Genomic DNA, 22,188 nt, shown 5'->3' on the forward strand with positions numbered 1-22,188 from the left:
TGGAGTCACCATGTCTCCATAAATGTGAACCCAACTGGTTACCCATGCCTGCCCAGGGACCTTACACCTCAACTCTGGGACAAGGAACCTGCATGAGGAGAACTACAAACAAGCGCACATTCCAACCTTCTCCCGCCCCCTTATAGAGCACACATTTTAGCTCCTGAGGGCCGGGTTAACGTGTCGGCATCGTATGGTCTCTGCACTGCATTACGGCTGCAAGAATATTTGGCAAAACCTGTGCACTGTTCTGCATGCTGCATACCTTAGTGATCAGGCGCATGGTTGCCCAGGCCTGTGCAGGAGGAGCAGGGCCCTGCATGCTGGAGGATGGGCATGAGGAATAGTGTCTCCATGAGCAGCGTGACGCAAGGGATGGGAGACTCCTGCGTCAGGAACTTTAGGGCTTTTTATGGCAACTAGGGTAATGCCCCAATTTGATAAACAGCCTTTTTCTGCAGTCTTGTTTTAACACCCGATCATTATTTGTCCCCATTTTCTAAGAAGTTAGCGAAATGTGGGCAAAATGAAATTATTGTACTACATTTGGGGGTCACACAATTGTTTTGGGACACCATGCCATTAACAAAAAAACATGTCCTGAAGTACGCACCACCAGCTGCCAAGAGAGGAGTGTGTCCTGGAATTAAACCGAGCAGAGGCTTTTGTTATGTCTGAACTATTTTTCTGTTTGAAGCACATTTATGGCATCTGTAAAAGTGTATTAAAATGAACATGCCTCTGGTGGTTTGCTGCTGTATGATGGATTCTTTATTGTCTCACCAGCTATTTGGAGATTGGGAAGCCCAGCTGCGGCGGATAATGAAGATGATTGCAGGAGGTGGGCTTTCCATTACAGGGGCGCACAAAATGTGTGGAGACTATCTGTACAGTGGTCACACTGTCATGTTAACACTCACCTACATGTTTATCAAAGAGTGTAAGTGCATTTAACATTTCTTGTTGTATTGGCGGACTTGGTTCGTAAAAATGTTGATGTATAGCGCAGTCCTCTGGTTTTGTTGCAAAAATGCATGCCAGAGCTCTCAAGTTGTCCGGGGTCATTTCTGTTATTTATTTGCGTTGAATTCATGTAATACTATATTTTTAATATGAAAAAACAATTACCGTAAGTCAAGGAAAAAAACAGGAGTAGGATGAACTGTCAGCTGTACATATTGTGAGGAAACTGGAGAACTCTTGATATTTTCATTGGTGTACAACTCATAAACCTGTCTGTGTTGTAAATATTGCCTCTAAATAGCAATTTAATTGTAAATAAAACGCAGAGTTAAGTTTTGCATGGAGACAAGTTGAAGTTTTCAATTATAAAGTTATTAAACCCGTTAAAATGTGATATGATATGATATGGTATTTGTAACGCGCCTATACACAAGTACTTCAAGGCGCGACGAGGCAGGGAGGGAGGGAAACAAGGGGAAGACAGACAAACGATCCTACTAGGCCAGGTGTCATTCAGATCGTGCAAGTGCAGAGGTAAGGGGAAAAAGGAGAAAGTGCAGGGGGAGGAGGTGGGGGGGGGGAAAGTGCAGTACAAGGTAAGTAGCGTAATAAAATAATAAATAATAAATAATAAAAGGGCCAGCTGGTGGCAAGTGCGAGGTAAGTGCAGAGCAAGTGCTGGGAAGGGGGCTGTAGGGATGCAGTGACAGTCCCACAGTGCAGGAGGAGCCAGGGAGGCAGTGCAAGTGGAGAGTGGCTGGGCCCTGGACCGAGGTCACAGAAGTGGCCCAGATGCAGGTTTAGTGCAGACTTCAGTGGGGAGTTTAGCAGGTTTAGCAAGGGAGAGGGAGAGAGAAGGCAGAAGCGAAGAGGAAGGTTTTGAGGTGCTTCCGGACCCGGAGATGGTTCTCCTCAAGTTTCAGGGAGGCAGGAAGGCTGTTCCAGAGGGAGGCCCCTGCTGCGGAGAGAGATCTACCCCCAGCTCGTTGCTTCGAGAAGCGGCTGACCATGAGGGAGTTGGAGACGGATGAGCGAAGGGCTCGTGAAGGCAGATATTTAGGAAGAGAGAGTTGAAGGTATTTAGGCCCCAGGCCCCAGAAGGCCTTGTGGACAATGCAGAGGGTTTTGAACTTAATCCTCGCAGCCACTGGGAGCCAGTGAAGAGATTTCAGTCCTGGAGAGATACGGTCCCTGGGCTTGAGGCCAAGGACAAGTCTCGCAGTTCTGTTCTGGATAAGTTGCAGAGGGCGGAGAGTGGAGGCAGGCAGATTAAGATAGAGGCTGTTACAGTAGTCCAGCCTTGAGAGAACCAGGGCTCGGGAGACAGTGAGCTTCTGGGGGAAGGAGAGGAAGGGAAGAATACCTCTGAGGAGGTGCAGCTGGTAGTGTGACTTCTTAGAGACGTCAGATATATGAGGAGAGAAGGAGAGTGTGGAGTCGAAGATGACCCCGAGGTTTTTAGCTTTGCAGGTAGGGGCAGGAAGGGGGCCAAGGGAGGCCGGCCAGAGAGCTGCAGGAAAGGAGGGAGTGGGTGTGCCGATGAGTAGAATCTCAGTCTTACTGGCGTTAAGGCAGAGGTCGTTGGCGGCACACCATTCCTGGATAGCAGACAGACAGTCGGAGATGAGGGAAGGAGAGGAGGAGGCCGAGGGTAGCCTGAAAATGAGCTGGGTATCGTCCGCATAGCACTGAAGGTGGGGGCAGAGAGCGGCGATGCGGTGGGCAAGGAGTGCCAGATACTGGTTGAAAAGCCAGGGAGAGAGGTTGGATCCCTGGGGGACACCACAGGTGGAGTAAAAGATGTCAGAGAGGAAGGAGCCCATTTGGACCTGGGAGGGTCGACCGGAAAGGAAAGAGGTCAGCCATGCCAGAGCCTGACCAGTGATACCCAGGTTATCACGGAGACGGTTGAGCAGGATGGCATGGTTGACAGTGTCAAAGGCAGAGGAGAGATCGAGCAGAATGAGAACACAGGGAGTGTTGGAATCGAGGTTCAGGAGCAGGTCCTCACGGATGTTCAGGAGAGCAGTTTCCGTGCTTCTGGCCGCTCTGAAGCCGGATTGATGGTCATGAAGATTACCAACATATTCAGCATGGAGGTTAAGCTGGGAGATGGCCAGTTTCTCCAGGAGCTTGCCCAGGAAGGGAGTAATGGAGATTGGGCGATAGTTGGCCGGGCAGGAGGGGTCGGAAGAGGGTTTCTTGAGGAGGGGGTGCACAAGGGAGTGCTTGAGGGGGGATGGGAAGACTCCAGAGGCGAAAGAGTGGTTGCAAAAGTCAGCTAGGGCAGGAGCCAGGGAGTCGATGTGGTCCTTGATGGTTTTGGAGGAACAGGGGTGAACCTGTTTAGACGAGGCTTTCATAGATCGGACTTGTCTGGAAACCTCATCAGCAGAAAAAGGTGGAAAAGCAGAGAAGGAGGGCGGAGGGGTGGCTGCAAGAGAGCAAGAGGAAGAGCCGGGAAGAGAGGGAGGGAGGAGAGAGGAGGAGAGCGAGGACAGGATGTCCTGAGTTTTTGAGATGAAGTGCGAGGCCAGTGCAGTGCAGAGGGCCTGGGAGGGGACAGGAGAGGTAGAGACTGCAGCAGGGTTGGCCAGCTCCTTGCAGATTTTAAAGAGTTCGGCCGAGTTGTTTGATGCCTCAGAGATGCGGGCTTGGATAAGGGCTCTCTTCTTGGTGAGAACGGAGAGCCGGTATTGCCTTTGGAGCAGGCGGCAGGCCAGTTTGTCAGAGGATGAGCATGAAGCACGCCATTTCCTCTCTGCCACCCTGCACTTGCGTTTTAGGGAGACGAGATCCGAGTCATACCAGGAGTTACATTTGGCTTTGGGCTTCAGGCGGATTCTCATGACGGGGGCAAGGATATCGAGAGTATCAGATATAGAGGAATAGAGCATGGAGAGGGCTGTGTCAGGGTGGGAGTCAGCCAAGGGGGGAGAAGGGGGCGAGAAGGTAGCAGCGAAAGCCTCAACTGACACGCGCTTCATGGGTCGGATGACCGAGAAGGTGGGTGGCAGTGAAGAGGGTGGCTTTGCCTGTGGGGTAGGGAGGGAGAGGTGGGAGGATAGGAGAAAGTGATCGCTCCAAGAGAGAGGAGTGGAGAGAGGGAGGGAGAGGGGAAGGTCAGAAGAGATCAGAGCATCAAGAGTGTGCCCTGCAGAGTGAGTAGGCCCAGACGGGAGAATAGAGAGTGAGAGAGAGTTGCAGAGTTCGCGGAAGAGACCAGTGGGGGGACAGGAGGCATCGAGGTGGATGTTGAAGTCACCGAGAAAGAGGAGTAGGGTGGTTGAGGACAGGAGTGAGGAGGAGAGGTCAGCCCACTCAGAGAGGAAGGAGGAAATTTGACCAGGTGGCCGATAGATAGTAGCCACGGTAAGGGAATGGCTAGGAGAGAGAGAAAGTCGGCAGACAAGACATTCAAAAGAGGAGTAGGTCTGCGTAGGAGTGACAGTGGCATGAATCCACTCAGGGAAGATAAGGGCAACACCACCCCCTGAACGGTTGGGCCTGGGCACGGAGAGGATCTTGTAGCCGTCAGGTAGGAGTGTGTCGAAGCTGGTGGCAGAGCTGGCAGTGAACCAAGTCTCAGTGAGACCGAGGACGTCGAGGTCCAGTTCCTCAAGAAGGCGACAGATATCAGAGGAGTGCTTGATGGCAGAGCGAGAGTTTAGAGTGGCAATGTGGAGAAGGTTGCCACCCTTGAAAAACTTCCGGGGAGGGGTACAGATCAGAGGTACGCCCTGCGGAGGTGTTAGATAAGGAGTTGAAGAGGGAGCAAGAGAAGGGGCAGGGAGGGAGGGGAGAGGCAAGGTAGCCGAGGACAGAGGAGGGGGGACAGCGGGAGCGGAGAGGAAGTTGATGAGGCAAGGGAAGCGTCTATCAAAGAGGTGAAGGTTGGCCTGAGGGCCTTGGACCAAGACGGTCCCGTTAGCATAGACATTTATGATGGCTTTGGAGGAGTGGAAAGGGGCCAAGAGGACATCCCAACGGGTGCCACCATTAATGGGAGAGGTGGAGAAAGGAGAGAGCACAGTGACCATGTGAAGGGTCCATAGGTCAGGTGAAGGCACGAAAAAGAGAATGTCAGTGAGAGTTTCCTTGGAGCAGGCGCTCGTGTAGGTGTCAGCGATAGGGAGGCCTGGGTTGGAGACCAGGATGTCCTTTTTAAACTTTTTCCTACCGGATTTAGTGAGGAGAGCAGGATAGTCAATGGAGAAGCAGTTAGAGTAGATAGGCGAGATAGAGAGCACCATGGAGTAGGAGGGGAGGCGGACGACACGGGTATGCAGACAAGAAGAGAGTGGAGGGCACTAGTTTACCACAATGCAGAGCAAACAGTAATGCGTAGAAGGTCAGGGCCACCTAAGTATGAGAATCCTGCGAGGGGAGAAAAAGCACCCTAGTTTAACACAATGCAGAGCAAACAGTAATGCGTAATAGGTCAGGGCCACCTAAGTATGAGAATCCTGCGAGGGGAGAAAAGCACCCTAGTTTAACACAATGTTGTCTTTTCTTTGTCATCCATCCCAATGCTCAGCCAGTTTTTGACAATTGCAGAAGGTTTTTGTGTTTTCAGTAGCAGGTCTCTATTATGACCGGATCCACGATATTAACCCCTTAAGTGCCAAGTAGTTTTTCATAGGCGTGCATAATAGACTGCAACTGCAGAGGTTAAACATGTGTTTGTTTTTTTTTTTGTTTTTTACATTTCCCGTCGTTTTTGTGTCGAATCGTCACTGGTCTCGTTCGCAGCCTTGCTCCCCTGTACTTTCAGACTTAACGGCATGTCGGTTTGCTTTTGGTTGTAAATCTTTGGGTCAATTGCATGCAGTCTTTCAAGTAATTACGTTTTAAAAGTTTCTCTGGCCTTTTACTCTTGGTTTAACAGCATGTAGAGCTTCAAACAATGAACAGTTTCTCAGTTCTTTGTATTTCCTTGCCTTGTTCGTAGTCAAATCGTGCAGTAAATATTGTGCCTCGTTATGACATCGGGGCTAGTCGTGCCTGTAATAAAGGCACGGCTGTCGCCGGTGTCATTTTTTTTCCGGCGCCCTCGAATGGGGAATTACCGGGTCATTAAGGCCCTGCCCGACCTGGTAATTGCCCATTTGCGGGTGGCGGAAAAAAGATGCTCCCTATTCCCATTCGTCCCTATACGGCCGAATGGGGAGGTTGGATGCACCGGCACCGTTTATAACCGTGCCGGTGCATCCGACATGCTGTGCTTGCGGGTGCCTTTCTGTCCGCCAGATCCTACCTAGCGGGCAGAAAGGCACCTGCGAGCACAACTCGTATTTTGCCGGTCTGGGAACTATGGTACTGGCAAGCTTACCGGTACCGTTGTTCCCGGACTGGCAAACTTATTATGAGGCCCACTGTCTCAGTTCTCTGTGGACTTTTAGACTCTATTTTCCAGCATTTGGTATTTCAAGCAAACAGTTGGTCGTTACCGTGGGCTTTAGCACTCACTTTTCTGAAATGCTCTGTCAAGCAATATTAGTTTGTGGTTTTCAGACTCCCCTTCCCAGGGCATAGCTTTAAAGCAATAAATCATGTTTCGTGTTAGCTTTCAGACTAAAATTTCTGCAATGTATGATGGTTCAGTTAATTCTGGACTTTCAGACTCTGCATACAGCATTTCACAGATTTTGTCTTGCCAGTTTGCTTCATGTATCATGGCCAAACACTGATGTACTGCACTACCCGTTGGCTTTTAACGACTTTCTCTCTGGACGTGTCTTGGTCTTTAGCTCAGACCTTCGAATTCAGTCTGCAGAAATCTTTCCTTCAGTCCCTGTTGGAACTGATCAGTGTTCGCCTCCGCAGCCTGCTGTCTCTGTGTTGAGTAGGTGGAAACAACCTTCTATGCTGCAGTTCTCTAGACCACTGCAGCTTTTTCCACTGTCAGACCAGTTTAATGGTTCTTCAGCCAACATTGGGGCACTCTCCACTTACCAGGGTTCGTCCACCTCGTCTGTCATAATTGACTGCCTGTGCATGGACATCAACTGGTCTTCCTCTCACAGGCCTCGCTTCACAGATTTGTTCTTCCCAGTCAGGTTACCCGATATGGGCGTTTGCATCTACCCTTTGTTTGCCAATGATGCTGTTGGCCCAGACCTTGCGTTGCTTGGAGGAGATAGATTCCATCAATCCATTCTCAACGGAAATGGGTAAATCCATTTCAGTGGCTTTATACATCCCTGATTGCTATGGTACTTGCTAGTGGTGTTCTTGGTATCCTCCCATATCATTGGCAGAGGCACTTTTAAAGGGTGCCTCCTTTCTCCTCTCTTCTGCCCTTTAGATTGAGCCTTTGGTTGCACGTGTTCAACAAAAAAGCCAACAGAGAGGCATCAGCCTCTAGGGACCCTCATAATTTCACTATATGTTAATACTTTTATGTTAGAAACCCTGCTTATAGCTTTCAGAACATAAGACATTCAAATATTCGGTTCACTTTCAAGTCTTTGAGTAATCCAATCAAAACCAGCATAGTTCCCCCTAACAAGTGTGACTCCTTTTGGCGATGTGTGTGGGTTCCAGGAGGCATATGATAATAGTTTGTATCTTGCCATGCGAGATGAAAGAAAGCACGCTGTGCTCCCAATCTTTGGCAGCTATTTCATCTCACTATTGACGAAGCTGAAGTCATGGCTTGGGCTCAAACTATCCGGAGGCATTTTTTAGTAGCTGAAAATGACTGACGAAAAAGGTTTTATTATTTAACAAATTACCCCATGTGACTTTCTAGATATGTCTTTGAAATGCTCTGTGGTAGCGTTTATGTGGGATAAAGGTTATGCTGGAATGAAGTGGGTCAAGATGACAAAACCTTATGCATAGGGTGGTATAACAGCCCTCTGAGTTCGAGATGTACTGTCAGGTAGTACAGGCACAGTATACTTGTTATCGGCACCCTCCTTCTTTGGTTTTACCTCCTGCTCAAAAACAGTGGATAGAGACAATTCCTGCTAAGCTATGCGTGATTATACGCAATGCCAAATACTGACTCATGCCTGTATGATCCAGTCTAGTTAACAGTTGACGCTTGGTTTAGGATCTACTCCCATCGGAATGTTAGCGTACCTTTTACCAGAGATCGACTAACGATCATACTCTGGTCATAAAGTGAAGCATCTGGTCATAAAGTGAAGCGTCCAGGTAGACCCCTAGAGTCTTTACAGAATTTGAAACGGGAATAGAACAATTGTCAATTAGGAAGGCGGTGTTTAGCTTGCTAAGGGACTTTAGGGCGCTAAATGGGCCCACAATTAAGATTTCTGTTTGTCGCTTTTGAGACAAAGATGATTGGCTGCCATCTAGGTCTGTATTTTGGAGTAGATCCTGTCAAGGGTGGCGGAGTCATCTGCGTAGTTGCCTGAGAGAGGGATCAAGATTTGAGTGTTATCGGCTTAGTTGGTGTAAGCTATGCCGAGGCAGTCCAAGATGTTGAATAGGGGCCTGGTGAAGATTTTATAAAGATTTGGAGTGATGCAAGATCTTTGTGGCACACTGCAGGTGTTAAGCGCAGGAGAGGCGTTGGCAATTTCTGAGAAGACCCTCATGACTCTTCCCTCCAAGAAGGAAGCGACCGAGGCAGTGGCAGAGGGGGAGAAATGAGCGCGAGTGGTGAGGTGATGGCAAAGGATTTGGTGGTTGGCTAGGTCGAATGCCTCAAATGGGTCAAGAAGGAGAGAAGGGCTTTGAATAGCATTTGGAGATTTTGGTAAAGACCTGCTTGGCAATGTCAGTAGGATTTTTATGCCAAGTTAGCTGGGATTGTCATTTCATGGAACGAAATTCGAGGCTGTCGGGGGTGAACCATGAATGGGAACGTCTGACTTTCTTTAGATTTATGTGGAACCAGAGGGGCTAAGGTGTTTCCAGTACGTAGACTTGTTTTGCTGGTCAAAGCTGGGCATTGGAGCCCTCCTTTATATTGCTGTACCTCCGTATTAAACCCAAATGATCCTCATTCCTGCACAAGCAGAAAACACTTTGGCCTTCAATATATCATACACTCAGTGGTTTGCAGGAGGCTAGGGTCCTTTTGATCATATTCTATCTTTTTGAACGCCCTCATCAACTGCATTATTAAACACAGATGGGGAACGTATGATGGAAATCTCTGAGAAATCTAAACTGTCTAGAGGTTCTAGTTTCAGGAAATAAAGTTAAAAGTTCTTAAAAAGCTTTGCTATACACCAAATTGGCTGTCGAGATTTGATGGTGGTTAACCTGATACTTGCCCTTGATGCTCTTTTCCAAATGCTGGTTCTCTTCATATGTTATAGAATTGTTGATACTTAATTTTGGACTGGGGTGGCTGAGATCATATCTAATATTACCAACATTCCCTCTACAATTGCTCCATTAAAGTACATTTTAGGGGAAGTACATAGGTATGATCACAGAAATCCCTTGAAGATGTGTTTAATAAGGTACATTTAATTGCTAAGAGACCCATCATAAAATGCTGGACATCAAAATAGGCACCTTGAACATCCATGTGTCTTAAAAAATTGAACCTACTAGCTACATGTGCAAACTGTGGCTATCAAACAGTGACCTTAAGATATTTGGACTGCATTTTGTGATTGTCTTGCTCTGTTGAGTGATTGGCTCTTGTATCGAACTACATTTGTATTGCTTTTTTTTGTGCATCACCCACAAATAAATGAAGTTTGTTTTAAACAGAAAATAAATCGCACATAATGACATGTGCCTTCAATCAAATTCAGTACTCAAATAATTATTCCTACCTGCTACCATGGCAACCAGGAACGTAAAGGTTTTCAGTAATTCGTGCAATTGTTTTTTTAACGTTTATCTGAACTAACACAATTTGTCCATCTCCAGACCCCCAATAATGTTATCTGATTTTTCTGACACCTAAATGCCGTTCATTTGCTGAATTCAATAACTTTCACTCTTCAGGGACGTGCCATCATCCCTCCTGATGCAACTTCCCTCCTTAGCTGATCCTTGACTCACTGCATTTCTTCAATTTGCAACAATGAACTATGCTTCCACGTAGGAACACTCGCATAAGCTCGTTCTTGGAAACTTAAGGTAGATCCGCTCTGAGAAATCAAAATATTTCTCACCAAATGGCCCCATATTCAGAGATATGCCTCCCTGAACTCCTTAGTCCTGTCCTCTGTCCTCCATACTGTATGGGTTTTCCTGGCAAAGGACGGGGCCCAATCCTTTTGTACTGCAAAAACGTGCACTTCCTCTTCAAATTCTCCACGATCCCCGCCCTCTGGCATCACACCACCGCCCTCTTTTGCACATTGACAGAAATAGGTGCCTGCACCGCACAAGCGTCATTTCTTGATGAGAAATTCTTCCCGTTGTTTTTTTCCTTAGTCTTATTTGGTACCCCAGCACCCAGTGCCCATGTCCCCCCCCCCCAGCGTATACCGATTTTATGAGTGACTTTTCAAGGTGTGCAACCTGTAAGAAGTCTGTATCGACGTTGCATCGCCACGTGCTCTGTTCTGCAGTGTCTGGGGGATGACCACTCGTAGGATTCCTGTGCAGTGTGTGATGCTCTAAAATCGAGGCCCCTAAAGACCAGACTTTCCTGGTGTCAAGAAATCCTTTCAAGGTAGCCTCAAGATCAACTGAAAGCATTTGCCCATAAGCAGACAAAGGCTTTCTTTTACAGGACACCCCGGCAAGGAACTCCTTTCTTGGGAGTTGTTTTGCTGGGAGGAGTCGCAATAACTCAATCACTAGGGCCCATCCCAAAGACAATAGGGCTACTGGCATGTGTGCCGAAGAGTCTTTGGACTACAGGGTGTAGAACCAAGGGTTTTTAAAGCCTCTAGGAGTTTGCTTTGAGCACCCTAAGAGAACCGAAAAGTGTCCTGAGAATCCCAGTAGACTGACCTCCTCTTGAAGGCTCTGCAAGATTACCTGCACATTCCTGCACCCTGTCACACAAAATGGAGGCCATGTGGGATATGGAGGGTCCATCTTCAGTAGAATTTTCTCCAGCTGAAAGAGGGATTGAATTGAGCCTTGGGGCACCCAACAGCTACTCCTAGACAGGACCTTTGGTACCAGGGTGGACTCGTTTCCCTTGGATGTTCCATGGTACACGTCAGAACCTTCAACCTTGAGTTTTCTCCAGTAATCAAAGGAGTGGACACATCAGGTGTGGAAAGTTCTGTGGGTACCTGCCACTTGGTCACTGGCATCAGCAGCCCACACCCTGTCACACTGACTTCAGCAGCATGTGAAGAATGCTTCTTTAAGTGGTTAGCGGGGCACATGAAGTTGCCCATAATTAGTGGCCTAATTAAGGAAGCAATTCCTCAAAAGCTGCACCTTCTGGTTTAGGCTCTGGCATCAGTTTAGCCTAGAGTCCCTGAGACTGCATTCCGGCACACAGCTCTTGATGCCTGTTCCATAGGTGCCCTCACCACCTCCACTGGTGCTGGCAGATCCATTGCTGCATGACACTGCCTCCTCCAGATTCTCGGGACCTGGTGGACAAGACCGCTGCTCCAGCGTGCAATCTTTCTGCACTACACACTTGTTCTGGGGGACTAGGCAACTGCCAGCATACACAGAGGAAGTGGGGGGAGGAGAGCGATTTCCCATCATGTGCTAAAGCTTTCCATGATAGGTTGGAGGGACTTGCAGAGTTCCTAATGGTTCCGACATCCTAGCAGGAGCAGCCTGATTAGGGAGGCATGTCGAAGCAGAGCTTTTAGCACTACCGTCTTCTAGCCTAGCCACACCGGGAGCACTTCACATAAGGAGGGTCTTGTCTGTGGTAAAAAGATTTGGCTGAAGCAGCTTCTAACTGCCCACAAGCAAAATAATTGATGCTCTGTAAAGGCAAATGGGTATCATGGGACCACTTTTGTCATCACATCCATATCTCTGTATCATCAGTGGTGGCGGCACCTCATATACAAAGTCTTTTGCCTTCACTTCCTCTCTCGCTTTATAAGATATGTCTGAAGAGGTTAAATTGGTATATTATTGAAGTTCCTCACAGGAACGGAAGTCCTCCTGGTGAGGTCCTACTTGCCTCGACCCCTGGGGAGGGTGTTGCGGAGCAGGCTCACTTCCATAGCCTCACGGGGGGGATCCCCATTGGGTGGGAAAAGGGAGGATTTACAGCAATTTGTCGCACATCTTCTGAAGGATCTACCAAGTCCAAGAAAGAAGCATCCTGGGATGCATTAACCACTTAAGTAATGGAGTGTGCAGAGCCTACAATGATTACGTGTGGGAATTCGGGATGAACATAAACACCCTTAGCATTAAATACCTTGAGGCTGAGTAAACTAAAGTACCCTTGCAGGGTTCGACAACCCTGGCATTGTGTTGCTTAGAATAGGGAACTGGACTTTGAGTTAGGCCATTAAGTCTTATTTATCCATTTAGACCATGTTATGCACTCCTCCTTCCTGACACTGTTAACCTTTGTTTTCCATCTGAAGTTGTTAGATGGCATGCCCGCAGTCCCTTTAGGCGCTTCTCTCATCCTTGCCTGAACCCTTGAGCTAAGAGGTGTATTTAAACATTGTGGCTGAATCTAGAGAGCCCAACGAAGAAAGATGCTTGAGAGACCGCACAGAGTTGTATCTTAAAGTTCGAACCCCAATTGGTAAGCATTGAGTACTCTGTCCCTCCTCCACTGCAACCAATGTCAAAGTGGAAGCCTCTGTCCATGAAAGAACTGTCAGCGATACTGTCTAGGGCACCACCCTTGACTGTGACACAGTCCAAGTTAAAACTCAGAGTAGCCATGTCAACAATACCAACGTCTTTGGGGAAGTTCCTGTTCTAACAGCACTGTTGACTGGAGAAAAATCCCCAAAGGACTGGGGGGAAAAAGATGCTGTAAAAAGAATGTTGCACAATTAGGACAAGACTGGCTCTTCGTTTCATCTTGAGTAACCTATCTCAAATCTGGAAGACAAAACAATATTTTCCTATTCTTGATAATGAAATGGTGCCTGAAGAAATTCTAGGGCATCGCATTGATGCTGCCTTTGAAGAGTCTGGAAGCAGGGCAGAACTTGAGGAGGATCTAGACCCTTCTTTCGAAATTTCTTCAACATCAGAATCACAGTAAGACTTGCCTCCAGGCAGGCCACATGAGCCATCTTTGCTAGATGTTGGAGACGTTTCAACAGTACCTCTATGACAGTGTTGTCCTCCACCAGCACACTAGTTGTGCCTACAATCATGGCTCACCCCTATCTCCAGCCACATCCTGGATGTCCTCGTCCCCACAGGCATCGGCATCCAATACAAAGACGACAAAGGGAAGACTGGCAGAATGCTTTCTGTTATCCACAACACCCCTTTGGCATGCATTTTACAGGAGTGCATCGCACCTGCATTAAGACAACTCCTCACCTGCCACTTCCCACTCACCCATTCTCTGACAGCTGATCTACTGACTCCCCGCTCCCCCCCCATACAGGCAACGCCTTTCTAGACAAAAAATAGAGATGAACTAGCAGCATATGTCAACCACACAATTAACATCTTCCTAGGCAACCTCAAACAGCAGATGAGCCAATCCAACAGGAAAGACAGAGACACCGGGGAAATCAAACAACTCATCACACAACTAACCCAAAACAAAAGCAACACATTTGACCTGGTGGTCACCAGCTCTCCAGCCATCGTATATTCCCCCACAGCATGTTTAGACTGGACAGATCACACTCCAAACCTTCTTCCCTACTCCTATACACTGCTCAACCACCCGGGCCAAACCAACCCTGGCACCCCCAATACTCTATGAAGAATTTCCAAAACGGACTCTTTGGAAGGAAATCACCTTGGCCTCCATGTCTAACCCTTTGAGAGTGTCAAGCAAGGCCTAGCTCAACACGCTTAACTTAAATGACAGGCCCAACACCTATGCACCACCGAAACTTAAACTCAAAAAATGCCCTCCCCACCTTTGCAGGTATTCATCAAAAGCAAGTGGGACAACCGTTGATAAAGGTTCTGGATTAAATCGTACCAGGACCATCTCGTTACACTGAGAGCCCTCCGTTCAGCATGCAGAACACACATTACCACAGTCAAAGCAAACTACTACACAACAAGCATCTAACGCACAGAGGGAGCTTCAAAGCTGTAAAGTAATGCATCACCCACTGGCAGAAGCTCCACTATTGAAATCTGACAAATTAAATCCCATCAACATCTTCACTGACAATATAGACAAGAAAAAGCAACACATTAACTGCTTCAACCACTCTGCAGACAACCCTGTTGTGTCGACCTGTAATGTTGCATTGTGACTTCGGGTCAGATCTTTTTTTTTTATTTATTTTTTTTGGCTGCCCCTAGACACGTTTGATTTTGTGTGCATTATAAATACATCAAAATCAAATCCCACCTATGCTATCCTACAACATAACAAGAGACCTGACAAACACTAATCACCTTAAGACTTCATCTTCCCCCCTCCTTCATAGTAAAGATAAAAAGTGAAGCATTCTCACCTCTTTTCAACTTTCAGTGCATCACTCACAAGGCACCTTCCCACATAAACCTAAAACTGAGCAGATCCTGCTCCTGCTGAAGAAACCCACTTTACCCTGGTGACTTAGCCAACTATGGCCTCATCAAACATATACCAAACATATACCCTTCCTCGGCAGAGGTATTGAAAAGCCTGTCCTAATGCAGTTGCACAATAGAATCACTCTGCACAATATCCTGCATGACTACCCATCAATTTCAGAGCACAACCCAGCACAGACTGCCATCATCCAAGTTATCAATGACTGAAAATATTTTGGACAAAGAGGAACCCTGCTTGTTCATCCTATTCAACTTCTCTGTCCCATTCAATAGCCTTGGAAATGAAGCCCTCCTCATCATCACCCTTGTCACTTGAGCTTCCATTTAACAGCTCTACAATGGTTAGCCTCCTACTCTCCAACAGAGAGACAGTCCAAATGGGCCCTAAAAGATCCCAGTGCTGCCTAGTAATCTGTATTGTTCCACTAGGCTCCTTCCTGTCTTCTGCCTCTGCATGGACTAACTGGGTTAATTCCGCATCAAGATACACAAATATACAGATGAGGTGCAGTTAATCTGAAGATGGTTTGCATCCATGTCACCCATCAGCTCGCGCCCTGTTTCACCCTCCAAGCCTGGATGTCGAGCACCTAACTGAGCTCAACCCTGCGAAGAGCAAATTCATTCTCGTAGTAAAGCCCACCAAAGCATGCCCAAGTCAAGAATTGGCTACCTTGCATTAGGCCTGATGGCTGCATGATCAAACTTTCACCCAGTGCATAATCTCTCAACTTTACCATTGACTTTGATCTGAAAACCCAAGTAACCCTCCCTGGTTAGCTGCCCACTCCCTAATTTCCCTGCCTTCCCCGCTGTGGTCTTCCACCTATGACTGTAAAGCGCTCTGTTGCTTCCTGAAGCTAGGTCCTCACTCAATAAGTAACCTAATAACCCTAATAATCATGATACCAGCTTATGCTCGTCTGCAAAGCAGGGTCTTTAATTTCTGCTTCGAGTTTCAGGACAGAACTTTTTCCACCTGGATGGTGGCAACACCCTACTGACAGGGGTTCCAGATGCCACCATGGACCTTATGAAAGCTGTGGCATTATAGTGTTCCCTCATGTCCTTCATGTAGCTCAACCCACTGGGATCTAAATGTGAAAGACTTTCAGCACTTTTCTTTACAGGACTAAGAAAATTCAACCACATCATCCCCTTTCTGAAAGAGCTGCACTGGCTACTTCAACACGCTTCATGTGAAAGATTGCATGCATCACCTACAAATCATTTGTGGCCAAAATCCCACTCTACCTGGCCCGAAGTTCCCCATCTCTAGCGTTCATTGCACTACCAGGGGCCGTGACATGGCCAGACTGGAAACAAACATCTGAAAGGGAGGGAGGGGGTAGGGAACATGCCTTTTCCTGCTCTGTACCCTGGCTTGGAAGCAAAGTACCAATTGTAAGGGTGTTGAAGAAGGAAGCAGGCAGAAAGGTTGCATGATTTTGGTTATAGACTTATATTTATCGTATTGAAAAACCGAACTGTCCCTATCTCTAGGAGGGGTTTCCTTGCCTCACAACTAATACTGAAAGGTTCCGTCAATCTAATTTCCACCGTCTTGTGACACAACCTACTTCTATCCCTCACACTACAATTCCTCAGGAGAATGTCTCCCTTCTCCTGCTTCTTGGATAGTGTCCAAAAAGAATGTTTATTTACAAGTGGCAGGGCTAGGGCTGGATGATATATCTGGTTTTGTTGATAGATTGATATATTTTCAAAATTAATATAGGGTGAGACCAGATCAGTAACATAGATATATACATATATAAACACTACATGTAGTACCATTTCCTTACTGAAATGTTGATATTTACACAGCTGTTTTCTCAAACAGGAAGAGGAGCCCTGTATTTGCAGTTTATTTTGAGCAATGTCTTATAAATAAAGTTGTTTGTGACATCTCACATGTAGTTGGCGGCTTACAACTGAGTATTTAATCCACATAAACAATATGGATATATATGTATCACCATTCAGCCCATAGTAATCAAGATAACCTTTGGCCCTTATCGCCCAGCCCCAGCCAAGGGGAAGGACTCCCTTCCCCATGCTTGCAGATCTTGTAAAGTTTTTATATGGTTTCACGTCCAGCAGAATGGATCCCTTGTCCTGGTGTAGATCTATACAGTTTCTAATAAAACCAGGGGGAATTACTCCCTTCCCCTGGTGTGTACAGCGCAATTCATCGATGACAGTAATCGCCACAGCTGTGCTGCTTCGGAAAATGACGTCGATATGCTGCCCTCGAGGACCTCCTCCGACGGCTGACGTCACTGGATGTTATAAGTAAGACGCACGACGCCCCTAGCCTCAGTTCTGTTTTTTCCGCGAACGTGTTCGCTTCTTTAATCTCGGCGTGCCTCGACTCTTTGGAGTTTGTTGTTTCTCGGTTCTTCGAACCTGTTCGTTTTGTGAAGTTTCTTCTTAGTGAAGGATGTCTACCTCGTCTTCCACTCCGCGTCCGGGATTTAAGAAGTGTGGGGACTGTGGGTCCAAGATGTCGGTTACGGACTTGCGCGACACCTGCCTCTGGTGCCTCGGGGAGGCCCATGACACGGATGACTGTGTCGACTGCCAGTCGCTCACGTCTAAAGCCTTGCGTGAGCGCAAAAAGTTATCGGTAGGTAAGGTGTCTAAGCCACGGAAGTCGAGGTCTGCGGGGCTTTCGACGGATGATTCGAGAGGCGACTCTGTGTCGTCGTCGGAAGTCCAGTGAGTCTCTGTCCCGGAGTCGGTCTCACCACTCCTCTGCCTCTTCGAGGCACTCCCAGAAGCGCCATCATCGGTCGCCTTCCCCGTCCTCTTCCGAGGACTCTGCCCGTCGGCGGGTCGCTTATCCTACCAAGCAGGCGACGCCGGAGGAATGGCCTTCCTTAGGGAAGAAAATGTTAGCGATTCTCTAATCGCAGGGCACCGGTTCGTCCGCGCCTCCGAGTGGGGTCAGTCGTGATCGGTCGAGAGACACCCCTCGCGCGCCTTCGGGCTCGGGTGGTCGGCGCGATTCCGGGAGAGGTCCCGCTCGGACAGGGGGAATCATTCTCGTCATGCCCGGTCCAGGTCCCAGTCCTCGACGCACTCGAGACCGTGTGAATCTGTGTTGTCTTTGAGGAAGACGTCGATGCCGAGGTCGTCGACGGACTCTTTCGAGGCCCCGCCTCCGAAGAAGGCGGCACCATCGGCACCCAGGCTGTGTAAGGACACGCTCAGGGCTCCGGCCTCGAGGCATGCGTCGACGCCATTGATGCTGTCGGTGCCATGTTCGGTGTTGACGCCGATTCACTCGACTCCTTTCGAAGCTGTGTCGACGGGGGTACCCCAGGGCTCGGTGGAACCCCCTAGAAAGGCTCTGGCCAAGGTCAAGCATGGCTTTGGTTCACATTATTTGCCTTCTTACCGCCATCTTGAGTTTATTTCAGAGGTGGATGAAGGCTCTGATGATGGCATGGTTCCTAATACGGTGCCTGACGAGATTCGCTCGGCCCATAGCCAATTTGAGGACCTGAGGCAGACCCTGCACGATGCTAGTGGGCCGCACACCTCTCCGGAGGTGGAGTTTTGTAGGCCGGAGCCTGGCACTCATGCTGACTCCTCGTATCGGCGCCTTATGTCTAGGGTCACCGAGTACTTGGGATGGTCTGCTCCCCCAGGGGAGTTTCTTCAGGATGACCTTACGGATATCCACGACCTTGGTCCACCAACTGACCCGGTACTGCCATTTCATATGGCTCTACAGAGGAGGGTGGTGGCGGCTTGGACTGCTCCGGAGAGTCTCCCGGCAGTGTGCAAGTCTTTGCCGTGAAAATACCGCCCAGCCAGTAGCGTCCCCTGCTACTTGTCCAAGCACCCTACTCCGGAGAGTTTGGTGGTGCAGGCGGCTACGGCCCCGGCAAAGCAGGCGTCGTATCCTACCATCCCTCCTGATAGGGACGACAAGCGTTTTGACGGCTAGGTGAAGAAAGTGTTTTCTGCAGAGGGTATGGTGCTTCAGGCAGCCAACTCCATATGTGCCTTGTCACGTTTCACGCACACTCTGTGGAACTGTTTCCTTAGCGGCTGCACATATTCATGAAGGGGACGAACGGGATGGTTTCCTTGCCATGGTTCAGGATGGCAAGGATGCCATGTATGAGGCCGTTCAGTCGGGTTTGGACATAGCAGATTGCGTCAGCTGGTCCATGGCGGCGAGCACCGTGATACACAGGTTTGCGTGGTTGCGGAAGTCAGAGTTTGCTCCTGATGTTCAGGCCCGGCTCCTCAACATGCCCTTTGATGGGGAACATCTTTTTGGCACCAAGGCTGACGAGAGCCTTGAGAGGTTGCAGACCTCCAAAGCTGCAGCGAAGTCGTTGGGTGCTGCAGTTCGACAACCTCTGCCTTTTCGTCCTAGGGGACAGCAGTGGAGGGGAGGTTCCTTTTCGTTTTTACTCATCCTTTGGTAAAGCGAGAGGAGCTGCCAGTCAAAGGGGCCACCGTAGGAGTGCCAGAGGTGGAAAATAGGGTACCCGAGGTGCCAAGGCCGCTCGGGCAGTTGCCTCTTTGCCCTCAGGCAACTCCGCAGCCATTTCAGCTCAGTCATGAGGCCATGTCCCATGGTTCACCGGTTGGGGGGAAGGCTGGCGCAGCATCTTGTAGAATGGCGTGCCATTACTTCAGATGTGTGGGTTCTGGAGATCATAGCCCACAGCTATGGGCTTCCTTTCTGGCAGAGGCCTCACGACAATCCACCGGGGAATCCCTCTTTGAAGAGTTCGGATCCGCTCCATGCGCAGGAAATTCAATCCCTGCTGCAGAAAGGCGCCATAGAACTGGTGCCTGTAGCGGAGAGGAACAAGGGATGGCATTTCCCTTATTTTTTGATTTCCAAGAAAGACGGGGGGAATTGAGACCCATCATGGACTTGCGCAGTTTGAACAAACTCCTCAGGAAGGACAAGTTCAAGATGGTTACTCTCAAGTCCTCCAGGCCCTCCAACCTCAGGACTGGTTTGTGTCTCTCGACCCCAAGGATGCTTATTTTCATGTGCCGATACATCCAAAGCACAAGAAGTACCTGAGGTTCGCGGTTGGAGAATCGCACTTTCAGTTTTGGGTCCTGCCGTTCGGCTTGACCTCAGCCCCGAGGGTCTTCACCAAGCTCATGATAGTAGTGGCAGCGCATCTCAGGAAAGGGGGGATTCACGTCTACCCCTACCTGGACGATTGGTTGATCAAGGTGCGCTCTCCCGAGCAAGTCCTGGATCATCTGTCCGTCCCCTGACACTCCCTACACAAGCAGTACATCGGAGCAGTGCTCGACACGTCCCCGGGGCAGTGTTTTCCTCCCCAGGTGAGGGCTCACTCACATTCAGCAGATGGTGCACAAGTTTCAACTTGCCCAGCATCTCCCAGCGTTTGAGTTCTTGAGACTGCTCGGCCTCATGGCATCCTGCCATGGTGCCAGAGGCCAGGTTGCGGATGAGATCTTTGCAATGGGCATTCAAGCTCCAGTGGTCTCAGTCCTCCAGCAGGATGTCGGACCCTGTTCAGGTGCCGTCCTCGGTCGGCCAGGACCTTCTGTGGTGGGCCGACGAAGGCAATCTGATGAGGGGGGCTCCATTTTGGCTGTCCTGGCTGGAGGTGACGATCATGACGGACGCATCCCTCACGGGATGGGGAGCTCATGCCAACGAGTTGACAGTCAGCGGTCGTTGGTCTCCGTCGGAGTCCAGACTCCATATCAATCTGTTGGAGCTGATGGCCGTCGGGCTAGCCCTGAAAGCTTTTCTGCCGACTGCGGGGAAAGAATGTCCTGATCCTGACTGACAACATGGTGGCCATGCACTACCTCAACAAAAAGGGGTCGGGGGCAGGGTCACTTCCTCTGTGCAGGGAGGTGATGCAGCTCTGGTTCTGGGCAATCCAGCAGGAAGTTTCGATCTCGGCAGTTCATCTGGCCGGAGACGAAAACGAGACGGCGGACGCTCTGAGCAGGCAGAGCGCAATCTCTCACGAGTGGGAGTTGGTTTAGGAGATTCTCCTGGAGATCTACACCCTTTGGGGGACGCCTCAAGTGGATCTCTTCACCTCCAGTGTCAACCGGAAGTGCGAGAGGTTCTGCTCGCGGGAACGGTCTCCAAAAGGAGCCTTAGGGGCCACGGTCGTGGTGGAGTGGTCATTCCCACTGCTGTATACGTTTCCTCCAGTCCCCGTCATCCCGCAAGTACTGCAGAGGTTCGGTTCCCGGATGATCCTCATTGCTCCGGCGTGGGCCCCGAGGACATGGTACTTGGACCTTCTCGACTTGTCCATCTGTCCTCCACGTCGTCTTCCCTACCAAGACGATCTGCTCTCACGGGATGGGGGGGGGGTCAGGTTCTCCATCCAGAGGTCAGATCCCTCAACCTTCACGCTTGGTTTCTGAAAGGTTGAGGTACAAGGATTGGGACCTCCCTGAAGATGTGATGGAGGTGTTGCTCTCGGTCAGACGGCCCGCAACTAAGTCCCTGTACCGTTGCCGTTGGCATAAGTTCTGCGACTGGTGCAGGGTTAAGAATGTGGATCCTTTTGCATGTGACATTCCCATCGTTCTGTCTTTTTTGCTTTCCTTGGCCCACAGGTGCCTTCAAGTGGGTACCATTAATGGTTACCTGGTGGCGCTGTCCATATTTAAGCGCTCGTCTGAAGAGTGTTCCTATTTTAAAATCCCTTTAATTTCTCAGTTTCTGAAAGGGCTCACTAATGTGTTCCCTCCGTCACCTTTCCAGGTGCCCGGTTGGGATTTGAACCTTGTTCTCAAGTTTCTGATGGGTGCTCCGTTTGAGCCTTTGCATTCATGCCCTTTGAGACTGTTAACTCTTAAAACTGTATGTTTGTCTGCAGTCACTTCGCTCGCAGAGTGAGTGAGTTACAGGCACTTTCAGTTAAGCCACCCTTCACTGTGTTTCATAAGGACAGGGTTGTCCTTAAAGTTAGTCCTTCCTTTCTTCCGAAGGTGGTGTCGGAATTTCATTTAGGCCAGAAGGTTGTTCTTCTGGCGTTTTATCCTCCTCCACATCCTGGTAAGAAAGAGGAGAGGCTCCATAATCTTGATTCTAGGAGAGAGTTAAGCTTTTATATTTCACGCATGTCCCGGGTCAGAGTGGACGATCAACTCTTCATTGGTTACGCTGGAAAGCGTTTGGGACAAGCTGTGACGAAACCGACTTTGTCTCGCTGGATTATTTTGGCTATCTCTGAGTGTCACCGCTTGGTGGGTAAGGACCCACCGGTCGGCTTACGGGCCCATTCTACCAGGGGTATGGCTGCCTCTACTGCCCTACAGAGGGGTGTTCCTATTCGTAACATCTGTGATGCAGCCACCTGGGCTTCGGTACATACTTTTGTACGTCACTACTCCCTCGATTCCCTTTGGGGACAGGATCTGGCCTTTGGCAAGGCGGTCCTTTACTCCGCAATTTGACTGGGCATTCTAAATATCCATTTTCTAAATTCTTTTCCCACCTCCTTGCATTGGTACTGCTTTGGGAGTCTGTCATAGATATGGAATACGTCGGAGGACCCAATCCCCTCGAAGAACAAGTTACTCTCTTACCTGGTAACGTTCTTTCGATGGGATGGTCCGACGACGTATTCCATATTGCTCCCTCCCTGCCTTCTC

The 22,188-nt window shown here is 49.1% G+C and overlaps 1 protein-coding gene across 5 annotated transcripts in view; it reads left to right on the forward strand.

The window, feature by feature from the left end:
* SGMS1 (sphingomyelin synthase 1) overlaps positions 1-22,188 on the forward strand; it is a 1,534,398-nt gene that overhangs the window by 1,455,594 nt on the left and 56,616 nt on the right. For all 5 annotated transcript variants that reach the window (XM_069611296.1, XM_069611295.1, XM_069611298.1 and 2 more), the window contains one exon: positions 787-940. In XM_069611296.1, the coding sequence (XP_069467397.1) occupies positions 787-940 (154 nt within the window). The remainder of the gene's footprint in view (positions 1-786; positions 941-22,188) is intronic.

The sequence above is a fragment of the Ambystoma mexicanum genome, chromosome 8 (assembly GCF_040938575.1).
Source record: "Ambystoma mexicanum isolate Mex_15411 chromosome 8, UKY_AmexF1_1, whole genome shotgun sequence".
Classification (NCBI taxonomy): domain Eukaryota; kingdom Metazoa; phylum Chordata; class Amphibia; order Caudata; family Ambystomatidae; genus Ambystoma; species Ambystoma mexicanum.